Below are 18,412 nucleotides of genomic sequence, written 5' to 3' on the forward strand. Positions count from 1 at the left end.
GTTAATATCACACCCTTTCCTCACTCCCTCAGAAATTATAGTATTACAATTTGGTATATCTTCCCTGTATTTTTCTTGGTAAATACATACATATACTTACACTTTTTTAAAATTAAAAGTAGATCATACAGTAGCATTTATTTTTTGGGGTAAGAGGGGCCAACATTAAAAAGCTCAGCCAAAAAAAAAATTCCAGTTGTTTAAAAAAAAAAAATTCAGTTGTACTGTTTAATCATGACTACACTTTTTCTATAGAGAAAGGTTATCACTGATCAGGAAAAGAGAAATCAGTATTTCATTACAGAGAAGTCATGGTAATCAAATAAAAACATTTTCCAGCTAGAGAATAGTAAATAACTTTAATTACAGATAATGTCTGGAGAGCATTACTATAGTGGGATTTAACAAAGAATAAAAAATACAGCTTTACTATTTCAGCCAATACAATTAGGTCAAAATATTTTTAGTGTCATGTAAAAATGTGTCAAAAGCACTTCAAAAGATTAAGGTTAGATATTTATAATCAGAACTATCAAATGCTAAATAGAATTCGCTTTATATTTTACTGATCTGAAGTTAGCAATTATTCCTGAAAATGCTCTAGCTGAATTTTTTGAGAGAAAAACTGCCCCATGTACTTCTCTAAGACGTAAGAGATTATGTCTCTCAAACATGCTATTAAAACATCAGAATCACCGGAGGAATTTTTAAAAACTACAGATGTTCAAGTCACATTCTTAGATTTGAGCTGAGGATGGGGTCTGAGTATCTAATTTTAAAGAAGCACCACTAGTGACTCAGTTGTATAGTCTGAGCTGAGAAAACACTGAGCTAAGGGATAAATTCAACCTTCTTTTCTGCCCAACTAAATGCAGCAGTGAGTGAAAAAACACCTCAAGCTCCAACATCTTAACTTTAAGGGCTCAACATTATCAGGCAAATTTAGGAAAAGGGGTAAAATATTCTTATCATAATACCAAATAAAAAACTTTACCATATACCTAACACCTTCATCTTGTGACCTAGAACTTTATTTGTAAGAAAGAGAGAGATCCAAGTTTTTAAAAAACCCAGCCTGGGCTTAAAGACGACCAAGTTCCTATAGTAAGGCAGCCTTCAAAGCAATACTTCTAGAAATAAAAGAAAACAACCATGTTACATATGATTTAAGTACTATTCTTCGAATTGCAATAAAATACACTTCTATAATACCTGATTTAAACATCACTTGTGACATCAAGAGATCATGTAAAGTGCTGATATTGTCCCAGCCTGGTAGAAAGACCAATATTGCACCATCCTGTATGGCGGGGAAATAACCATTACAAAAAAATCATGTAACAAAACACAAAGTAAACTTCTGTGCACATTTAAGTCTTCATTAAAATTTTATTAGCTTAGGAAATTTAGTTACTGATTATAATTGAAGAATACAAGCTCACTTTTTTAAAAATAAGATTTACAATCCAGATATTTCATTTGTTTAGTCTTTCCTTCAAACAGATCAAATGCCTAAATCTTGGTATTTTGAGATTCCTATTTCTGGTTTCAAAGCAATTTCTTCCATATGCTATTTTTAAAAAGCATTTAAGAAAATTATTCTTCTTTTCTCAGGGTCTTGTTACATTAATACAATTAAAATTATGTCACCAAAAAACAAAAAACTAACCTCTTCTTCCAAAACAATGTGTCGGATAAGGGCAGCAATCAAATTCAGATCAACTTTATCATCATCCATCATTTCCAGAACATCTACAGTACTTGCAGAATACCTATCAAAGTTAAACAGAAAATCATGAAATACCTAATAAAGTTTCCTAAGGTTCAGGTTGCTATAAAATCTTAACATTAACTCAATCGGCAAACGGGGAACCAATTAACATATAGGAAAGAATGACTGGAATAACAACAGTTATGAACAAATTCAAAAAGACAATCTCTGCTTTTCTGTTTTAGTCATTTAGCCTCTGTGCTCTCCAATTAAAACAAACAAACTCAAAGAAACAACAACAACAAAAAAAACCCCACTTACCTTTTGCGCAGTTCCCTTACATAATCTGGCCAGCGTTCTTTATAGATTGCTTCTTTTTCTTCTTTTTCTTGTCTATTTACATGCCCTTGCATGAAACCCCTCTTAAACTGGGACCTGTGTTCTTTTTGTTCTGGAACATATCTAAAACAAAAACATTCTTAAATAGCTTCACTTGTTGGAAACTCTTCTGGTTTTAGCCAATATCCATGACTTTTTACATTCGGATTTTAAAGAACATTTTCATTATGCTTTCTAGTGAATGCTAATTACATGTTTATTTGCAACTATTCATTAACATATAGAAACTGACATTTTAGATGTCTACCAAAGTATATAAAACCCGCTAGATCATCATTAGCAGTCAAAAAAAAAAAATTAACAGTAGAGTCACTTTCACCTTTTTTAAGTTTGCTCTATAAAGTTAAAGATTAAATCCAAAATAATAGTAAATGCCTAGCTGAAGACTCAGATTTTGAATACAGAGTTTCCAAACCTGAGTGCACATAAGAATCCCACAGAGAGCTTATAAAATACAGAATCCTGAATCCTACCCCTTGTAATTTGGATTCAGGTCTGGTTGGGGTCTGCTAATCTAGGAATTTTAATTACTGCCCCAGGAAATTCAGATAATTTATCTATGGACCTAATTCTGCTCAGTCCTACAGTCAGAGCTAAACGGTGGAGTCAGGATCAGTACTCTTAAGTGTCAGTCCAGTATTGCCATGACTCCAACATACCATAGTGACTGCTAAAACAGGTGCATCTGCCTAAGAATGCCACCTAATTTAAGTGGGTTTGAAGAGGCATGGGGGTGGGAAGAGACAAAAAAAAAGAAACTAACTGCACTTGAACTCCAAAGCCCCTTAGAGTTCGCCTAGGGAAGAAAGAGCACCTAGATCCAACAGGGGGGTTTGTAGCATAAGCTTTAGAATTAGACAGAGCTGAACTGATGTCCTTGCTCTGCCACTGACTACCTGTGTGACCTTAGACAAGGTATAAGCCTCTACCTTTTGGTTTGCTTATTTGAGAAATGAACACTCTTATAATTGTATTGGCATGAGAATAAAAGAAAAATCCAATAAAATAAAGCACAGTGCCTGACACATAGTAGACACCCAAAAAGTATTAATCCCCTTCCCTATTCAGTACCTGTGACCCAGGATTCCCCTAAGTCTTCGATACATATAGAGGCATCAACTTGAGGTAGGGCAACCTGAGACAGAGATTAGTCCTAGTCAGCAGGATGGACCCACAGTCGTCTCCTTTCCCAGCAATTCCAAAAAAAACAGAGGTAACCTTCAAACCCCCAGAGCCCAAGTGCCCGATGACAACCCTCTGTATCATCTCACCCTGCTTCCTTCCCTCTTACTTCCCTGTAGTGCAGCTGCTTTTCTAGGAAGAGAGGGCTGGGGGCTTCTGCCTGAAAACTTCTGTCCAAGGACTACCCTCCTTCAACTTCCCTCTTAGGGCTGACTAAGGGCTGACAAGCACACAGCCACCATCTTTTTGCTTCAAGAGATCCTTTAGCTACAGTTCCCTGAACATTCTCTGCCTTCTAGGGAGGTTAAGAACACAATTCATCATTAAATAACTTTAGAGTACTGTTTCCTGAAACTTCACTTTCACTGCTGTCAAGCTGTCACCTGTTACTCTATTAGAAAATAATCGGTAAATGTGCCACAGTAGGAAGTGAGACGAATGTCAGAATCAAAGGAATGCATAAAAAAGCTTACTGATGACAAAACCAGAGCATGGGAGACCAAGACACTCTCTCTCACACTTTTAGTATGTTCTACCTTCTCTGACATACACACTTCCCTCTTTCCTACGGAGTTTCACTGTTTTCCTGACTTGCTCAGTCTATCCCTGCTATATAATCTCATTTCCAGTACATTCTTTACTTCCCCTGGATAGGTCAATCATACTTTATGTGACAGCTTGTGTCTCTCTGTCTACGTATCAGCTCTGAGGATATGTACCAAGTCCTTCCTTGTTTATGCTCAGACCCTAGTGCACAGTGCAAGGCATAAAGTTTAATAAGGATCTGTTAAATAAATGTCCACACAAAATTCAGCTTTTCTCCATGTAAAATATGCTGTAGGATCTTAATGTTTTCACCTTCCCACTATCACTTCCTGGTTCTTTCCTTAACAAGCTGTGGTCTTGAAAAATCTCATCACAAGCATTTCTACATCTGTCTATATATTTATTCACATGTTTCCTAGCGGCCAGGCACTGTACTGTGCACTAGTTACAGAGATGAACAGGACAAAATCCTTGACGTCCAAAAATCTGCAGTCCAGTACAAGCAAATATAAAGATACACTACATGGCAATATGATCAAAGTGATACAGGAGTCCAGATGACAAAGCAACTCACTCTGTGAGAGGGTAAGAGAAGGCTTAACAGGCAGTGAAGCTGGGATTTGTTCTTACATAACTGAATTTATATATATAAAGGGAGAAGAAGGTGGCATATGTAAGTCTAAAAAGAGAACCCAGTATGTAATAAAGCACAAAGTGCTTGAATGAAAGGGCACTGGCTGGCATATTAGGGAATGGTGCATTTAGCATGGGTAGGCCATGAGATGCATAAGGCTAGAAAAAAAAAGATGGGGCCAGACTGTAAAGAGCCTTGGGATGACTAGCTAAGGAACTGGAACCCGATCCTACAGGCTGTTTTCCCAGCCCTTCTCTCATTAAGAAATTCAAATATGATTTGGTATAGTCCCCTGGAGAAGGCTGCTAGTAGCTAATGGCCTGAGTATTGAAGGGATCAATAATTTGGGCTTACCAGCTGAGGTATTCTGCTACAGGCCATGACAAAGCACAGAGGTCCTTAAACAAGTTTTAAAGAGAAATCTCAGGAGGCTTGACTAGGGGGAGAATGCTCACATAACCAGATTTTGTAGGAAACTATACGGCACTCTCGCATATATGTGACAATGAAGACCATAGTGCCAAAAGAAGAACGAGTAGCACAGAAGAGAAAATGAGGACCTTTAATAGAAGAAATAAAAATGAGAAGGCATGTTCAAGAAGAAAGCTCTCAGGGTTTGCATTGTGGGGCAGGCGGGAGTACAGAATGATTTAGACTAAGTTAGTTACTAAGCATGTAAAGCAGTTAACATATCCTGGTACATAACTGCTTGATATTAGCTCTTCTGGTTTACAGCTTAGACACTGGGTGGAGGATCATACCAGTAACCACTGTAAGACACATGATTTCGTTTTAACTTTGGATACAAGACAACATTTTTAGTTGGAAAAATGTGAGGTTCAGGGTATCTAAGGTACTAGAACACTGCGGAGCATCGAGTTGAGTCCAAATTTAATGTTCAGGAAGAGCTTCCGTTCTGAAAGCTGTGAAACTATAGAACTATGGTCATGGAAACAGGATTGCACAGTGAAACCATAAAAGACTGGGAAAAGGCTAATTAAGAACCCTCAGGGGAAATCCTATTTAAAAGGCAGGCAATGAAAGCCAGCAAAGAAGAATGAAAACCAGGTAGGAGAACCAGAATAGAGGTTTATGCACTAAGGACAAAGGTTCCCAAACTCTGCTGCCCAGGGATCTTTAAAAAATTCTGATGTCTGGCTACCAGCCCAGACTCTGTAATGTAATTAAGGTACGGAGTGTGAATGGGGCATCTGGATTTTAAAAGACTCCAGGTGATTTTAATGTGCAACCAAGTTTGGGAATCACCGATTTAAAGAAAAACAATGTCTTAGAAGGAAATGGTTAAAAGAGTTTTTGAGACTAAATTTCGACAGAACAAAAGGTGACATATTAGTATTTTTTAATATCTATTTCCTAATATTTACTTACCTTATTTTTTCAATTATATCTTCCAAAAGATACTCCACAACCGGAAAAGTAAAACCAGGTATGTGTACCATTGGACAGTTACCTATTATGGCAGACAAAACATAAATCTGTACTCAAATGTTCAAAAAAAAAAAAAAATCAATAGACTCTAAAGAGGCCAATAACTCTCAAGTTCAAAAATGGTCCTGGCACTTTCATAGTTCTACCCTATTTTTTCATACTGAGCTTAATGAGAACTAGCAGTCTACTCTTCACTCACTACCACTTTACTACCAAACTGTACACATACCTCACAGTTCTACAAAGTAACCCAAAATATCAAAGAATAGAGCATTTTAAGTTGGACTCAAAACTCATTACTTGAGATCTATTTCCTCTCCATCATTAGCCAAGATGGTACCATCAGAACCCAAGTTTTACTGAAGTCAACTTAAGAAGCACTACTCCTATGGCACCCAGAATCGGGAAAAGAGAAAACATAGTTAAAAGAAGACCTAACAAATATTAAATTGTTACCTACTATTCTAAAATAACTGTCTCCTGGTACTGTTACTTCAAAGTTACTTATATCTCATACCAAGCAAAACAAGCAGTACACATTGTAAACAAAGACCAACACTGCATCACAGATCAAAGTATCTGAAGTGGTACCACACCTCTGCCTCACCCAAGTTTGAGCAAGTTACTCAATGTTAGTTCTGGATAGCTCATCACACACACGCCAAATAAAAGACATAATACAAGCAACCAATTTCACGGATCTTTGAAGGTCAACTGGACTGCATACAAGAATATTTAAATATTGCTCTATTCCATTTTAATCCCCAGCCCTGCCATTTTCCTCTCCTTCCCCCATGATTGTAAGGCAAGAGAGGCATAATTTTTTAAAAATGTATTCTACAGCTAGTCAAATTTAGTTTCAAATCCTCCCAACCCTCTCTTAATTGTGCAACCATTATAAGGCATACTGGGAAAGACATCTAAAAAATGGGAATAACAGCACTTATCTCACAAGGTGTTACGAAGAACCATGAAGACAAAGTGCCAAATAAAGCACACCTGGCATACTAAAGGTGTTCCGTAAGTGGTCAGTACTATTATTATTAGCAAACTGCCACCCTAGGCTGTGACAGTACATAAATGTCACAGAACAATCACAAAAAAATGTTCAAAAAATTATTCAAAGCTGTGGCTTGACTTCACTGATGCCACCTTAATTATCTGATGGTAGCACCAAAAATCTGTATCTTTGCTATAACACAGATGATGCTGCCTTTTAAAAATAGGCTCACTTCTCTAATCTGTTGAAACCAGAAGGGTAGTCTCAACTATTTAAGACAACTTAAAATGTTCTCCTGAATATTTAAAAGAATCGCTAAACCTTCATTTTAACTACTTTGTACCCAGCAATGTATTAGATTTTTCTTTAATTAACTCTAAATTCAGTGGCTCTGTGATAACTTTCTAAAGCAATAATCATAGAATTTACTTACCAAAATATTCTGAAAATTTCTCAGCATTTAAAGTTGCACTCATCAATATTACTTTCAGGTCAGGTCGAAAATTGAGAAGATCTTTAATAACCGTCATTAAAACATCTGACTGTAGATTTCTCTCATGGATTTCATCAAGCACAATATGACTAACACTGGACAAATGCCTACAGCAAAAGTGTGAAGTATGTAACTTAGTATAAAATATAAAAACTGAACCATTCTACCTTAACAGTTAGTAAAATCCAATTTAATAATTACATTTTACGTTAATGTTTAACTAAATGTCTGTCCTGAAGTGAAACATACTCACGAGTCTGACTGGAGCCACTGCAGGATGATTCCTGTTGTACAGTATAAGATAGAACCCTGCTTCCTTGGCAACCGACTGTGAATGAAAGACATGAGTTAACAGTTTTTGGTTTTCTTTAGTAACAAATTACTCAGTACCACAAAAGTTTAAAAGAAAACCTCCAATTTAAAAACTGCTTACAGTTTTAATGAAAATCTTCACAGTTAATTTTTTGGTCATAGGACTGCCTACTGCAACAGAGTAATGTGAAATACTACATTCAAGTTCACTACACATTATTTTCACTGTCATGATACAACATTAACGATGTCTTCTTAAAGGCATAACCATTAACATTCAGAAAACAACTTAATACTCAGGGGCCTAAACTTTTGTTCAGTGACTGGAAAGTCAGTTCATGGTAAATGCAATCTTGAGCTCCAGAAAAGGACTACAGAAATATAGTGGAGTGAACTGGGGGTTAAAGATACCAAAATCAATAGGGTGGTGGTACCAAAAGATAAGACACCAACTCCTTTCGCATGCAGTGATGGTCTACTAATGCACGTCTAGCAAAAAGTTATTTCTCTAGCCATTTCACAATGTAGAGTGCATTTTAAAAAGGTAATCCAAACATGAGTTTGGAGTAAAAAAGTGAACTGCAAGCCTTCTCTGCTGTAGTTATTTTAAATGTTAATTTTAATAGTAATCAATTACAACAGGGAGCATTTTTCTCTTGAATCTCTAACTTCAAAGTTTCACTAAAATCTACCTGTACACAACAGGTGAACATTCTTTACCTCTGGAGACGAATCTGGTATCCAGTGCTGTTACCATTGCCACAAGATTCTGCCCTTTCTGCAGCCACCCTCTCTGCAACCTTTAATCAAAATAAAAGACATTTTCAAAGAAAATATAATTTCCTTTAGGAAAAACATCTGGAACATCCATGAAATCTGGGATTGTTGAAAAAATGTTCATTAGTTTTTCCTGAGTTAAAAAAAGAGAGACAGATTCTAAAATCCCAGGGATCTAAAACTGGGTGTTGTCCCTTAAAATCTACAGACTCCTTGCTTAAATCTACTTTTCACCTCCTCTTATAAAGCTTTCCAAGGCCAAATTCTCTCTCATTATTTTCAAAGTGCCTTTCTGTAGCATGCTCTTACTCAGTCTACCTTTCTTTTGAATTTTCCATAAGAGTTAAAATCTTAGGGACGCCTGGGTGGCTCAGTCGTTAAGCGCCTGCCTTCAGCTCAGGTCATAATCCCAGGGTCCTGAGATTGAGCCCTGCACTGGGCTCCCTGCTTAGCGGGGAGTTGGCTTCTCCCACTCCCCCAGCTTGTGTTCCCTCTCTTGCGCTCTCTCTCTCTGTCAAATAAATATATAATAAATCTTAAAAAAAAAAAGTTAAAATCATGGGTCTAAACTTATAAAACCTGTGTGTAATTTGAGGTTAAATACATGTTGATACTTTTTTTCTCCAGTTTTTTGTTTGTTTCTTCTTGGTAGAGACTGGTGTTGCTTAATTCCTGGTTCTCGGTTGTGTTCTAAAAGTTATGGCTGCCAAAGATGAACTTGGAATTGATGAAATGTTATTATAATCCAATACTAAAAGTAACCAACAGTCATCTTGTGACAGAACAGTGATTTATGAGATTAGAAACAGAAAATGGCATAATTAAGAAACAATACTTCAGAAGTAAAACTTTCCAATCAGTACATCCTGTATTCACAGACGTAAGACCATTATTTCACTTTTTATTACTTATTAAATTGCCCATTCAAGTACTAATAGATCTTGGAAAAATAAAAATAACCTAGTTAGCATATCTTTCTACTGTCAACATATATGGTAATGCTATATTAATGAAAATGATATTTTTAACTTACTTAAATCTAGCTCTATAATTGTATTATGACAAAAGTGGTTATTTTTCTGTAATTTTACGTAAGTCCTAGGAATATGATTCTACCAGAAAGATTGTTACTGTACTTTTTTAAACAGTATTTCTCAGAAATCAGTTTAAAATGTATACTATATTTCCTCCAAAATATTGCCATAATTGGTAATGCAGTTCCTAATCACATTCTGTATTACATGACCCAGAGATAATAAACAGCACCATCACATAACTAAATACAACCATAAATCTTTATAATTGAAATTTACATATAAAATTACATTAACACGGAAATAAATTTACTATACACATCAAACACTGTCAGAAACGCAAACATCTTTAAAGAACATATAACCCATACATTTAACTAGGTCATCTAACTAAACAAACAAAAATGCTGTTTGCACTAAACATGTACTTACAACTGTTAACAGGATAAACTTAAAAAAATGTCTTAATTTTTTTATGGTAAATTCCCTCTTATTGAATAATTGCATTAAAAAATTTAAAAAATGCAGCTTAAAATACTGCAAGGTTTCCTGCTTTCACCATCAGTGTACTTACTGAAAAAACAGAGAGAACCAAAAAATAATACTGAATGAATTAAGTTGTAAAATTTAAAGCATCTATATGGATGGACATTTTTTGGAACTTATAATCTTATAAAGATTTATCAGCTTTCTATTCTTCTAGTTTTATAATAAAATTTGCCTGGATTTCTAATTTATCTTAAACTCAAACATCTATTATCAGTAAGAGATCATTTGAGCTTTTGGTGTTTTACTACCAAATATCTGCTTTCATAACAACATATCCTAAACCTAATTAAGAAATCACTACAAACCTTCAAAATCAGTTTATTTCTAGCAAGACTGGGAGAATGGAAAATAAAAAGTGGGGAATTTTAGGGCGCCTGGGTGGCTCAGTTGGTTAAGCGACTGCCTTCGGCTCAGGTCATGATCCTGGAGTCCCGGGATAAAGTCCCATATTGGGCTCCTTGCTCGGCGGGGGATCTGCTTCTCCCTCTGACCCTCTCCCCTCTCATGTGCTCTCTCTCTCTCATTCTCTCTCTCAAATAAATAAATAAAATCTTTAAAAAAAAAAAAAGTGGGGAATTTTAAAAAGTGAGACATTACTTACTGAAATGGCACTAATTCTTCTTGGCTGAGTACAAACTATCCTGCATGCAGATCCTTTTCCTCTTTCAATGTAGTTATCCAAAATGAACTGAGTAACTTGAGTAGTTTTTCCACATCCCGTTTCACCACTTATTACTGTTACTTGATGGTTATCAATCATATTTACCAATTCCTATTTCAAAATGGAAAATAAGTGAAGGACATGGTGATGAAGTCCGAAAAGGCAGTAATCACAATTCTATCAAACTGAAGGTAATCGCTTTTAACAAACTTATTAATGCTTTTCAAATTTCGTTAAATGCAACGCTGGCAATTTGAGTATCGGATCCACCAGTTTCCAAGAGAAAAGCAGCACCAAATTATAAAAAGAACAAAGCCAGGCACTGTTAAAGAAAAACACACCAACAATAGACAGCGGGTAAGTTTTATACGTAAGAATGAACATTAATTAAAAAGAATGTTGATGTGTAAGGCTACTGAGTACAAGACAAATCCCAATACCTAAATAACACTAAGGACCTTAAGGACTTATATCACAACTCATACGATACGGCTTTATCTGCAGAACAAGTTTTGTATACTGTTTCAGAGAACAAGAAAGAGTGTAATTTATCTTAAGATTATTTCCTTTCAGATAATTACAAAAAAGTTTTTAAATACCTAAATCAAATTGGTAAACTTCAATTACCTGGAAAACCTATTTGGGAAAGATCTTCTTTTTTAAAAATTATAAACACTAATATTTTTATTAGTAATAGTCACTGTATTAATAAAACCATCCTACTACTTCAAAGAGGTATTAGAGGTTACTTTTACCTACAAAACAGTTTAATTAGAAAACCCACCTTTAAAAATTTTTCCATCTACTCTAACACACTACATATATCAGAACAAGTTCCAAGTCTGAACACTGAAATTACAGCTTGTAAATACAGAGCAGTATGGGATTTATTCATTCAACAAGTATTTACTGGGGTTTGATAGAATGTCAGGCACTGTACCAAGTCAACCAATACATTGTGAACACTCCGTCCTCAAGAACTTAAAATGGCCTAGGAGGGAAAGACACACTGTGGCAGGTGGTAGTTAAGTGCTATGAAAACCAAACCAAAATCAAAACAAAGTGAGGCTGAGAGAACAGAGAAGGACAGGGGACTCTATTATTCTCTAAGGTGACTGTGTAATAAAGGATAATAAATTAATTAAGGCACTATTTTCAGTAGTGCCTCAATTTTAATTAAAATGTTTGGTCTCAAATTAAGAGCAAGGGTATTTACCCAAACTAACTTATATATAAAAATTCTATTTTTGAAGTTTTAAAGATTTCAATTATAGACAGAAATGAGAAAAGTTACAGAAAATTGTTTCATGACCATTTTTTTCTTTTGGGCCTTCAAAAATTCAGGACTAAAATAAATTTTCACTAATACCCTTTAGGGGAAGGTCCATTTACATTTTCTCTTGATACAGAGATTTAAAAATTGTATTTAAATACTTTGCAAATCAAATAGTGTACATTCATTTTACCTTTTGCATTCCATATGAAGGCAGCTTTTCCCTGAAATGCTGAAAATTAAAAAAACTATTTTGAATTTTCACAAAAGAAATGTAATCAAATTATAATCATGGTAATCAGAATATATCATAAATATGCTAGAATCCCAAAATATTTTTATTACCTTACAGCTTATGTCAAGTACCAAGGCTTAAAAAAGAATTTTTATAAAAAGAACTAATATACTTAGCAATCCCCTTTATTTTTGAAACACTGAAAAAGAATTCTATTTAACAGAATCTTAAAGTGGCAGTAAAATGAAATCTGATCTGTCATCTAATAGCATTCTCATAATCCCTAAGTTACTTTTACCATTTTTTCTGTTTATTTTACATATTCATCTTAGACTTGTTTTCCATGTCACATTCATTTTCCTACCCATTGATCCACCATTTACTAATCCATTAGGCACTGGAGCAGATTATTTCTGGGTACTCACTTTTGAGAATAAAAGAAAACTTAAAACAAGTAATATCTGAAACAGGATAATCTGGTACTGCCATTAAGAACTGTGATCTTAAGTCAAACTTGGATCCTGAATCCCTCGAAGGTTTTATCTCATAGGGCTGCCACGAAATCTGAACGAAAAACCTTTATAAAAAAGGCAAGTAGCAGCTTCTGACACACAAAAGCTACTCAACAAATTTTTGGTGAACTGCAACTGGAATACTAAAAAGAGGAAATGATTAAGTCCTGTATCTTGTTTGATAATGTCTTTCTAATTTTGAAAACTTTTATGGAATCTCAAACTTACACTACATAAAAATGACATACACTTAGAGGAGTGCTATGGTTTACAATGACCTATGTACATGAAAAAACTTCAGTGGTATAAAAAAATAAACCACAGTTATTGAAAAGGAGGAAAAAAAACCACATAAAATTAGAACTGTCCTAGGTAATCTAGTACATTACTGCCATCATATTTTTCCCTAATTTTTATTTCTTGAAACATCATCCTTATTTTTTGCCTACTTGTCAAAATAGGAGACTGAAAAAAAATCCCCTTTTTTATTGAGATATAATTGACATATAACATTATATTACTTTCAGGTGTACCAATATAATGATTCAATATCTTTATATACTGTGAAGTGATTATTACCACAGTAAGTCTAGTTAATATTCATCACCACATATTTACCATTTTTTTTCTTTCAGATGAGAACTTTTAAGATCTCTCTAACTTTCAAATATACAATGCAGCATTATTAACTACAGTCATCATGCTTGTTATGGCCAATGAGGTAATTCTCATCAGCACCATAAAAAATGAGACTCAATATGATGACTTAAATGAATTCTAGCAATTTGAAATAACAAGCTGCCACAATTTTCTTAAGTACTTTCTTTTATTATAATATTTAAATTATTTAAAATCACTTAATGATTTCTAAAAGTACTTCATGTACTCAAATATAACCATCTCAATATATAAGTTATATATAAGCTAACCCATTAAACTTGAAACTAGCATTAATCTCTTTTGCTTTTAAATATGTAAATGCTGATGAAAATAGTTACAACCCAATATTCTTTCTCAAGACAGACAAACCTAATTTCTAATTTCCTAATTTGGGGCTGTAACCCTGAGATAAGAGATAATGAGATTACAAGCTGTCTGAGGACAGGAAATAACTTAGTCTTCAGAAAACACAGCACAATCACAGGCATTTAGCAAGTGGAAAATTAATGTTTATTAAATGAATGATGAACCAAAAAAAAAAAAAAATGGCGTATTACCAAAAAGGATTAAAAAGCTGAGCTCTTAAACACATCTGAATTTTAGACCTGATTCTTTTACTAGCTGTGCAACTGTAGATAGGTCATTTAACCTAAGATTCTTTTTCCTCCTCTTTAACAGACATGTAAACTCTTATACAGGGCTGTTGGGTTAAATGATGTAGGACATGTGAAGTGTCTGCAAGTGTCTAGCTAATGGGAAGATCACTAACGATTTTTATGTCTTGCACATTTCTTCTCCTAACTTCCTTTGAATTAGCTCACTCACTCATCTTCTTTGAGTTCTGTCCTCAATATAAAGCAGATAGTAGCTAACTCTCCTTCTTCCTAAGGCTATAAAAGAAGCTCTTCTCTCAACCACAACATTCTGAAATAATTCAACTTGAAATCTCCTGCCCTGAATCTTGTTTTCACTAAATAGGCATTAAAGAGCTACAGAATTCCACCCCTGGACAACCTCACCTCACCTGTTCTAATCACGATATCCAACCTGATCATCAACGACAGTCAATGGATCCTTTCTTTCCTATGAAAGATGTGATATTCTGGCTTTCTCACAAAGGGTAGTACATACGTGCACGTTAAAGGTATGGCCCTCAAAATTTCCTCAGTATTTTCTCTTAAAAGAAATACATGTGAACATTTTATTACATCTATTCTAGAATATCCACAAAACATAAATTTTATGTTTTAACAGGAAGGGACCTTAAAATATCTTGCCTAGGATAGAAAGAACATACTGAAAAACTCAGAATTCCTGCTCTTGTCACAGTCCCATCTTTAAAATATTGAACATAAGCACATAATAAATTCGGGGGATTTAATTTTATCATCTGTAAAAGGAAGGAGTTGGATAAAATGGTCTAGAAACCTTACAATTCCAACCACCTTGTTTCTTACGACATCTCACTAAACTGGCCTAGAAAAGTTAAACTAATTCCTTCTCCTCACTATATAAGCTGCTGTAGATGAGACAGGCTACCTTAGTTTATACTGTAGTGCAATCCCATTCCCACTGCTCTTCTCTAGTATATAAGAATTCCCACAGGGGATGGTCTACTGAAATACCACTGATCTATACCATGTAGTACCTCTAAACATAAATCTATTTTTATCCAATGTGAGAAGAAATGACAAATAAGAACTTTTTCCACATCTTGCTTTTCCATTACCTGCATTTCAATATACCGAAGGTCACTTTTTTTCTTTTGTAAATCTTCCAATAGTTGTTGGTCTAAGGTAACATCTGGTTCATTTTCTTGCAAGAGATATTCAGAATCTCGGTCAATATATTTGTCCCTGATTCTAAATGTTCTCTTTTCTTGACTTATCAATTTCTTTTCCTGGTTCTCAAGTTTCCTCTCTGAGTTGGGTTTGTTCTCAGCAGGAGTTTCAGTACCATATCTATTTTGACAAAATAAAAAAATGATAAAAGGCTAAATGAAGAGCCGCTCAAGCCCTGAAATAAAACAATATGCCATTTATTTCAAAATCACCAGCTTCTATTTTTTCTTAGATCAATTAAGAAAAGATTCTTACAATGAATTCAAGATTTCCCTCCCTGTAAATAGGTATTACCAGATAAGTTATTCCTTGTGATAGTTAAAAAAATTAAAATTCACACAATAGTCATCCCTCCATTGCATTGACCTACAGTATTTTTTTCTGATTTTCCGAGCTTTATTTCACAACTTCATCTTCTCCCTGCTACCCTTTCTGAGTGCTATAAATGGGATGCTACATTACACAGTTCCAGAAAAACCTCTATTAATTTCTCCTCTAAATGATACAGCTCCTGTGATCATCCTAAAACAGCAACAATTCAACTTCTTCCAGATCTCTCCCACAGGAGAATTTTGGAAATACAAAGATGATGAATAGGAAAACAATAAATAATAACTTAATAAATCTCATATCCAAATAGACTATTCTTACCATTTGGCTTTCTGTGTAATGCATATATTATTCAACCTCTCACCAAATATGCTCAGTCTACATAAGAAACAAAAACTTACTTCAAAGTTGAATTTCACTTACTGACGAGTCTAAAGATGTTATTTTTATTATCATTCTGTCCCTAGCCAATGCTATGAAGAAGTGTTACTCTGTCCATTCTGTCAAAGAACATGTTTTGTTTTACCCGTGATCTTCAGGAGCAAACCAGGAAATCTGTGCTTCTGAGTCTTTACCATTCTTTGCTTGGACTGAATGCAGCAGCTGCACAATCTGTTCTTCTCGCCGTTCATCCATGTGTACTACAGCTCTCTATTTTGTGCAAAGCAAAAAGTATCCTGATCAACATTAGAAAGCATGTGCAAAATTATTTCATAACAACAAAGAGGTAAATACATGTCCAACAAACATATATAAAATTTAAATTACCCCACACTTGCCCTCTAGTCCAATTTCACTTCATAAACCTAATGTTAACATTTTTGCATATAGCCTTCTAAACCTTTTTCTGCTATGCAGCTATAAAATTACCTCTAACATGACTGGCAAAGAAAGTACATTTATGTCCCTTATTAATAAAACTTTGGTTTCTTCTACCCTCTCACATACTGATTATTATCAATTTTTCCCTATCTTAAATTTTCAAAGATACTCACAATTAAAGTTATTAAAACGCAAATGTTTGGTTAAAAAAAAAAAAGTCAAGTTGAAAACTGGAAATATTTTGGTTGCAATGAGCATTTTAAAGCTCTTACACCAAAAGGATGAATATTTGGGGAAGTAAGAAGGCTGAGTCGAGACGGAATAAATAAAATTGATCAACACTCATGCAGATGGTCCAATGTGGCAATTATGCAGTTGCTTCATAGAATGAGGATAAAACAAACCAAAAAAACACCAGAGAAGATAGAAGTTACACCACACACAGTAAAAACAGGAATTTCTAAAACTGGTCTTTTATAGCTGTACATTATAATTAGTTGAATTTAAACCCAGTAGTTAAGACAGGGTAGATTTTTCTTTAAGTGTGCAGACAGGAAAGATGATCAAGGTCTTAAATGAAAAAAAGCCAGTTGCAGAAAATATACGCAGCAGGATCTTATTTTCATTATTATTATTAAAGTAGGTTAGTGACTTTACGTTCTACATTTTTGCAGTATTTCTTCCAGATAGATTCCTGACACATGGTAGATGCTGCAGTGAAGTTTGTCAAATGGATGAATGGCTAAATTCATCTTTTACAATGAGCATGTGTGACTTTTGTGTTAAAATCGTTTTTCTCTTTAAAGAAATACACAAAAAGAATTCCGGAAAACTTCTGCAACTTATTGAAGAGTTTACAAAAAGCATCATTATCATACAATTAAAAGTCCAATATAGTAGGGGCGCCTGGGTGGCTCAGTTGGTTAAGCGACTGCCTTCGGCTCAGGTCATGATCCTGGAGTCCCGGGATCAAGTCCCACATCAGGCTCCCTGCTCAGCAGGGAGTCTGCTTCTCCCTCTGACCCTCACCCCTCTCATTCTCTGTCATTCTCTCTCTCTCAAAAAAAAAATAAATAAAATTAAAAAAAAAAAATTAAAAAAAAAAAAGTTCAATATAGTACAACTCTGGCTGATAGGAAAGCCTCACGAAATTACAGGTTGCAGCAAAATCTGCTTACTGACAGATACTAAAGCCCCCCTCATTTTTTTTTTAACCTTACAGCATGAAAATCTTTTTAAATGGTTTCTGTATCAGACTAACGTATCTCTTCTTCATAGCATAGGATATACTCCACTAGGACTAGGAGCTTGTACCTGGATTCTCCTAGATTCTGCCTTACGAATCTTTTTTACCTCTGATGATTTTAATCTGTAATCATCTGTTGTAAAAAAACCATTACTGGGAGTACACCAGAACCTGAGAGTGGTCTTGAGACATCCAACACAGAGGATTATTATTAGAACATTTTTGTCCTATACTTTAAATTCTGTAATGCCTTCAGCACTTGTTAACATTTATTGCTCTGTGTACCTACATGAGATGGTTATCAAGTTAAGTTTTTTCCTGGCAGTTAGAATCTACAGTAACACTTTAATGATAACAGACTACACTGGGAAGGAAGCCCCAGGACATAAAGTCATTATCAAGCAAAGTCTTAGTTTTTCCAAACACCTCAAGGGCCCAAAGGCACTGTTTCTTCCATTCACGTTCAAAATGGGAAAGGTAAGATTAAGTACTTTTTATCTGAGGAACAATTTATTTCCAACTGAAATTCACACTAAATCATTACTTCAACCAACCAAAATTTTACATTTTGAAGTTTTTGCCTCTACTAGAAGAACAAAAGTTCTCCTTACCTTGCTGTATGAATTTTAGATATTCACAAAAATCTGGATGAATAAAGAATGAAATAGCCCCTAAAAACATAATTTATACTTTCTGTAAAGTTATTTTTAACAAGGTTCTTCCCATGATGAGGCTCCAGAGGCTCC

The 18,412-nt window shown here is 34.7% G+C and overlaps 1 protein-coding gene across 2 annotated transcripts in view; it reads right to left on the minus strand.

Annotated features, from left to right (window-relative positions):
* DHX36 (DEAH-box helicase 36) overlaps positions 1–18,412 on the minus strand; it is a 50,987-nt gene that overhangs the window by 26,535 nt on the left and 6,040 nt on the right. For both annotated transcript variants that reach the window (XM_081828109.1, XM_006741860.3), the window contains exons 2-12: positions 16,125–16,249; positions 15,157–15,388; positions 12,214–12,252; positions 10,688–10,858; positions 8,447–8,526; positions 7,668–7,742; positions 7,355–7,521; positions 5,862–5,943; positions 2,033–2,173; positions 1,670–1,772; positions 1,213–1,300 (exon numbers count right to left, since the gene is read on the minus strand). In XM_081828109.1, the coding sequence (XP_081684235.1) occupies positions 1,213–1,300; positions 1,670–1,772; positions 2,033–2,173; positions 5,862–5,943; positions 7,355–7,521; positions 7,668–7,742; positions 8,447–8,526; positions 10,688–10,858; positions 12,214–12,252; positions 15,157–15,388; positions 16,125–16,249 (1,303 nt within the window). The remainder of the gene's footprint in view (positions 1–1,212; positions 1,301–1,669; positions 1,773–2,032; positions 2,174–5,861; positions 5,944–7,354; positions 7,522–7,667; positions 7,743–8,446; positions 8,527–10,687; positions 10,859–12,213; positions 12,253–15,156; positions 15,389–16,124; positions 16,250–18,412) is intronic.

This window comes from Leptonychotes weddellii, chromosome 1 (genome assembly GCF_054177405.1).
Source record: "Leptonychotes weddellii isolate Sample4059 chromosome 1, ASM5417740v2, whole genome shotgun sequence".
NCBI classification, from domain to species: Eukaryota; Metazoa; Chordata; class Mammalia; order Carnivora; family Phocidae; genus Leptonychotes; species Leptonychotes weddellii.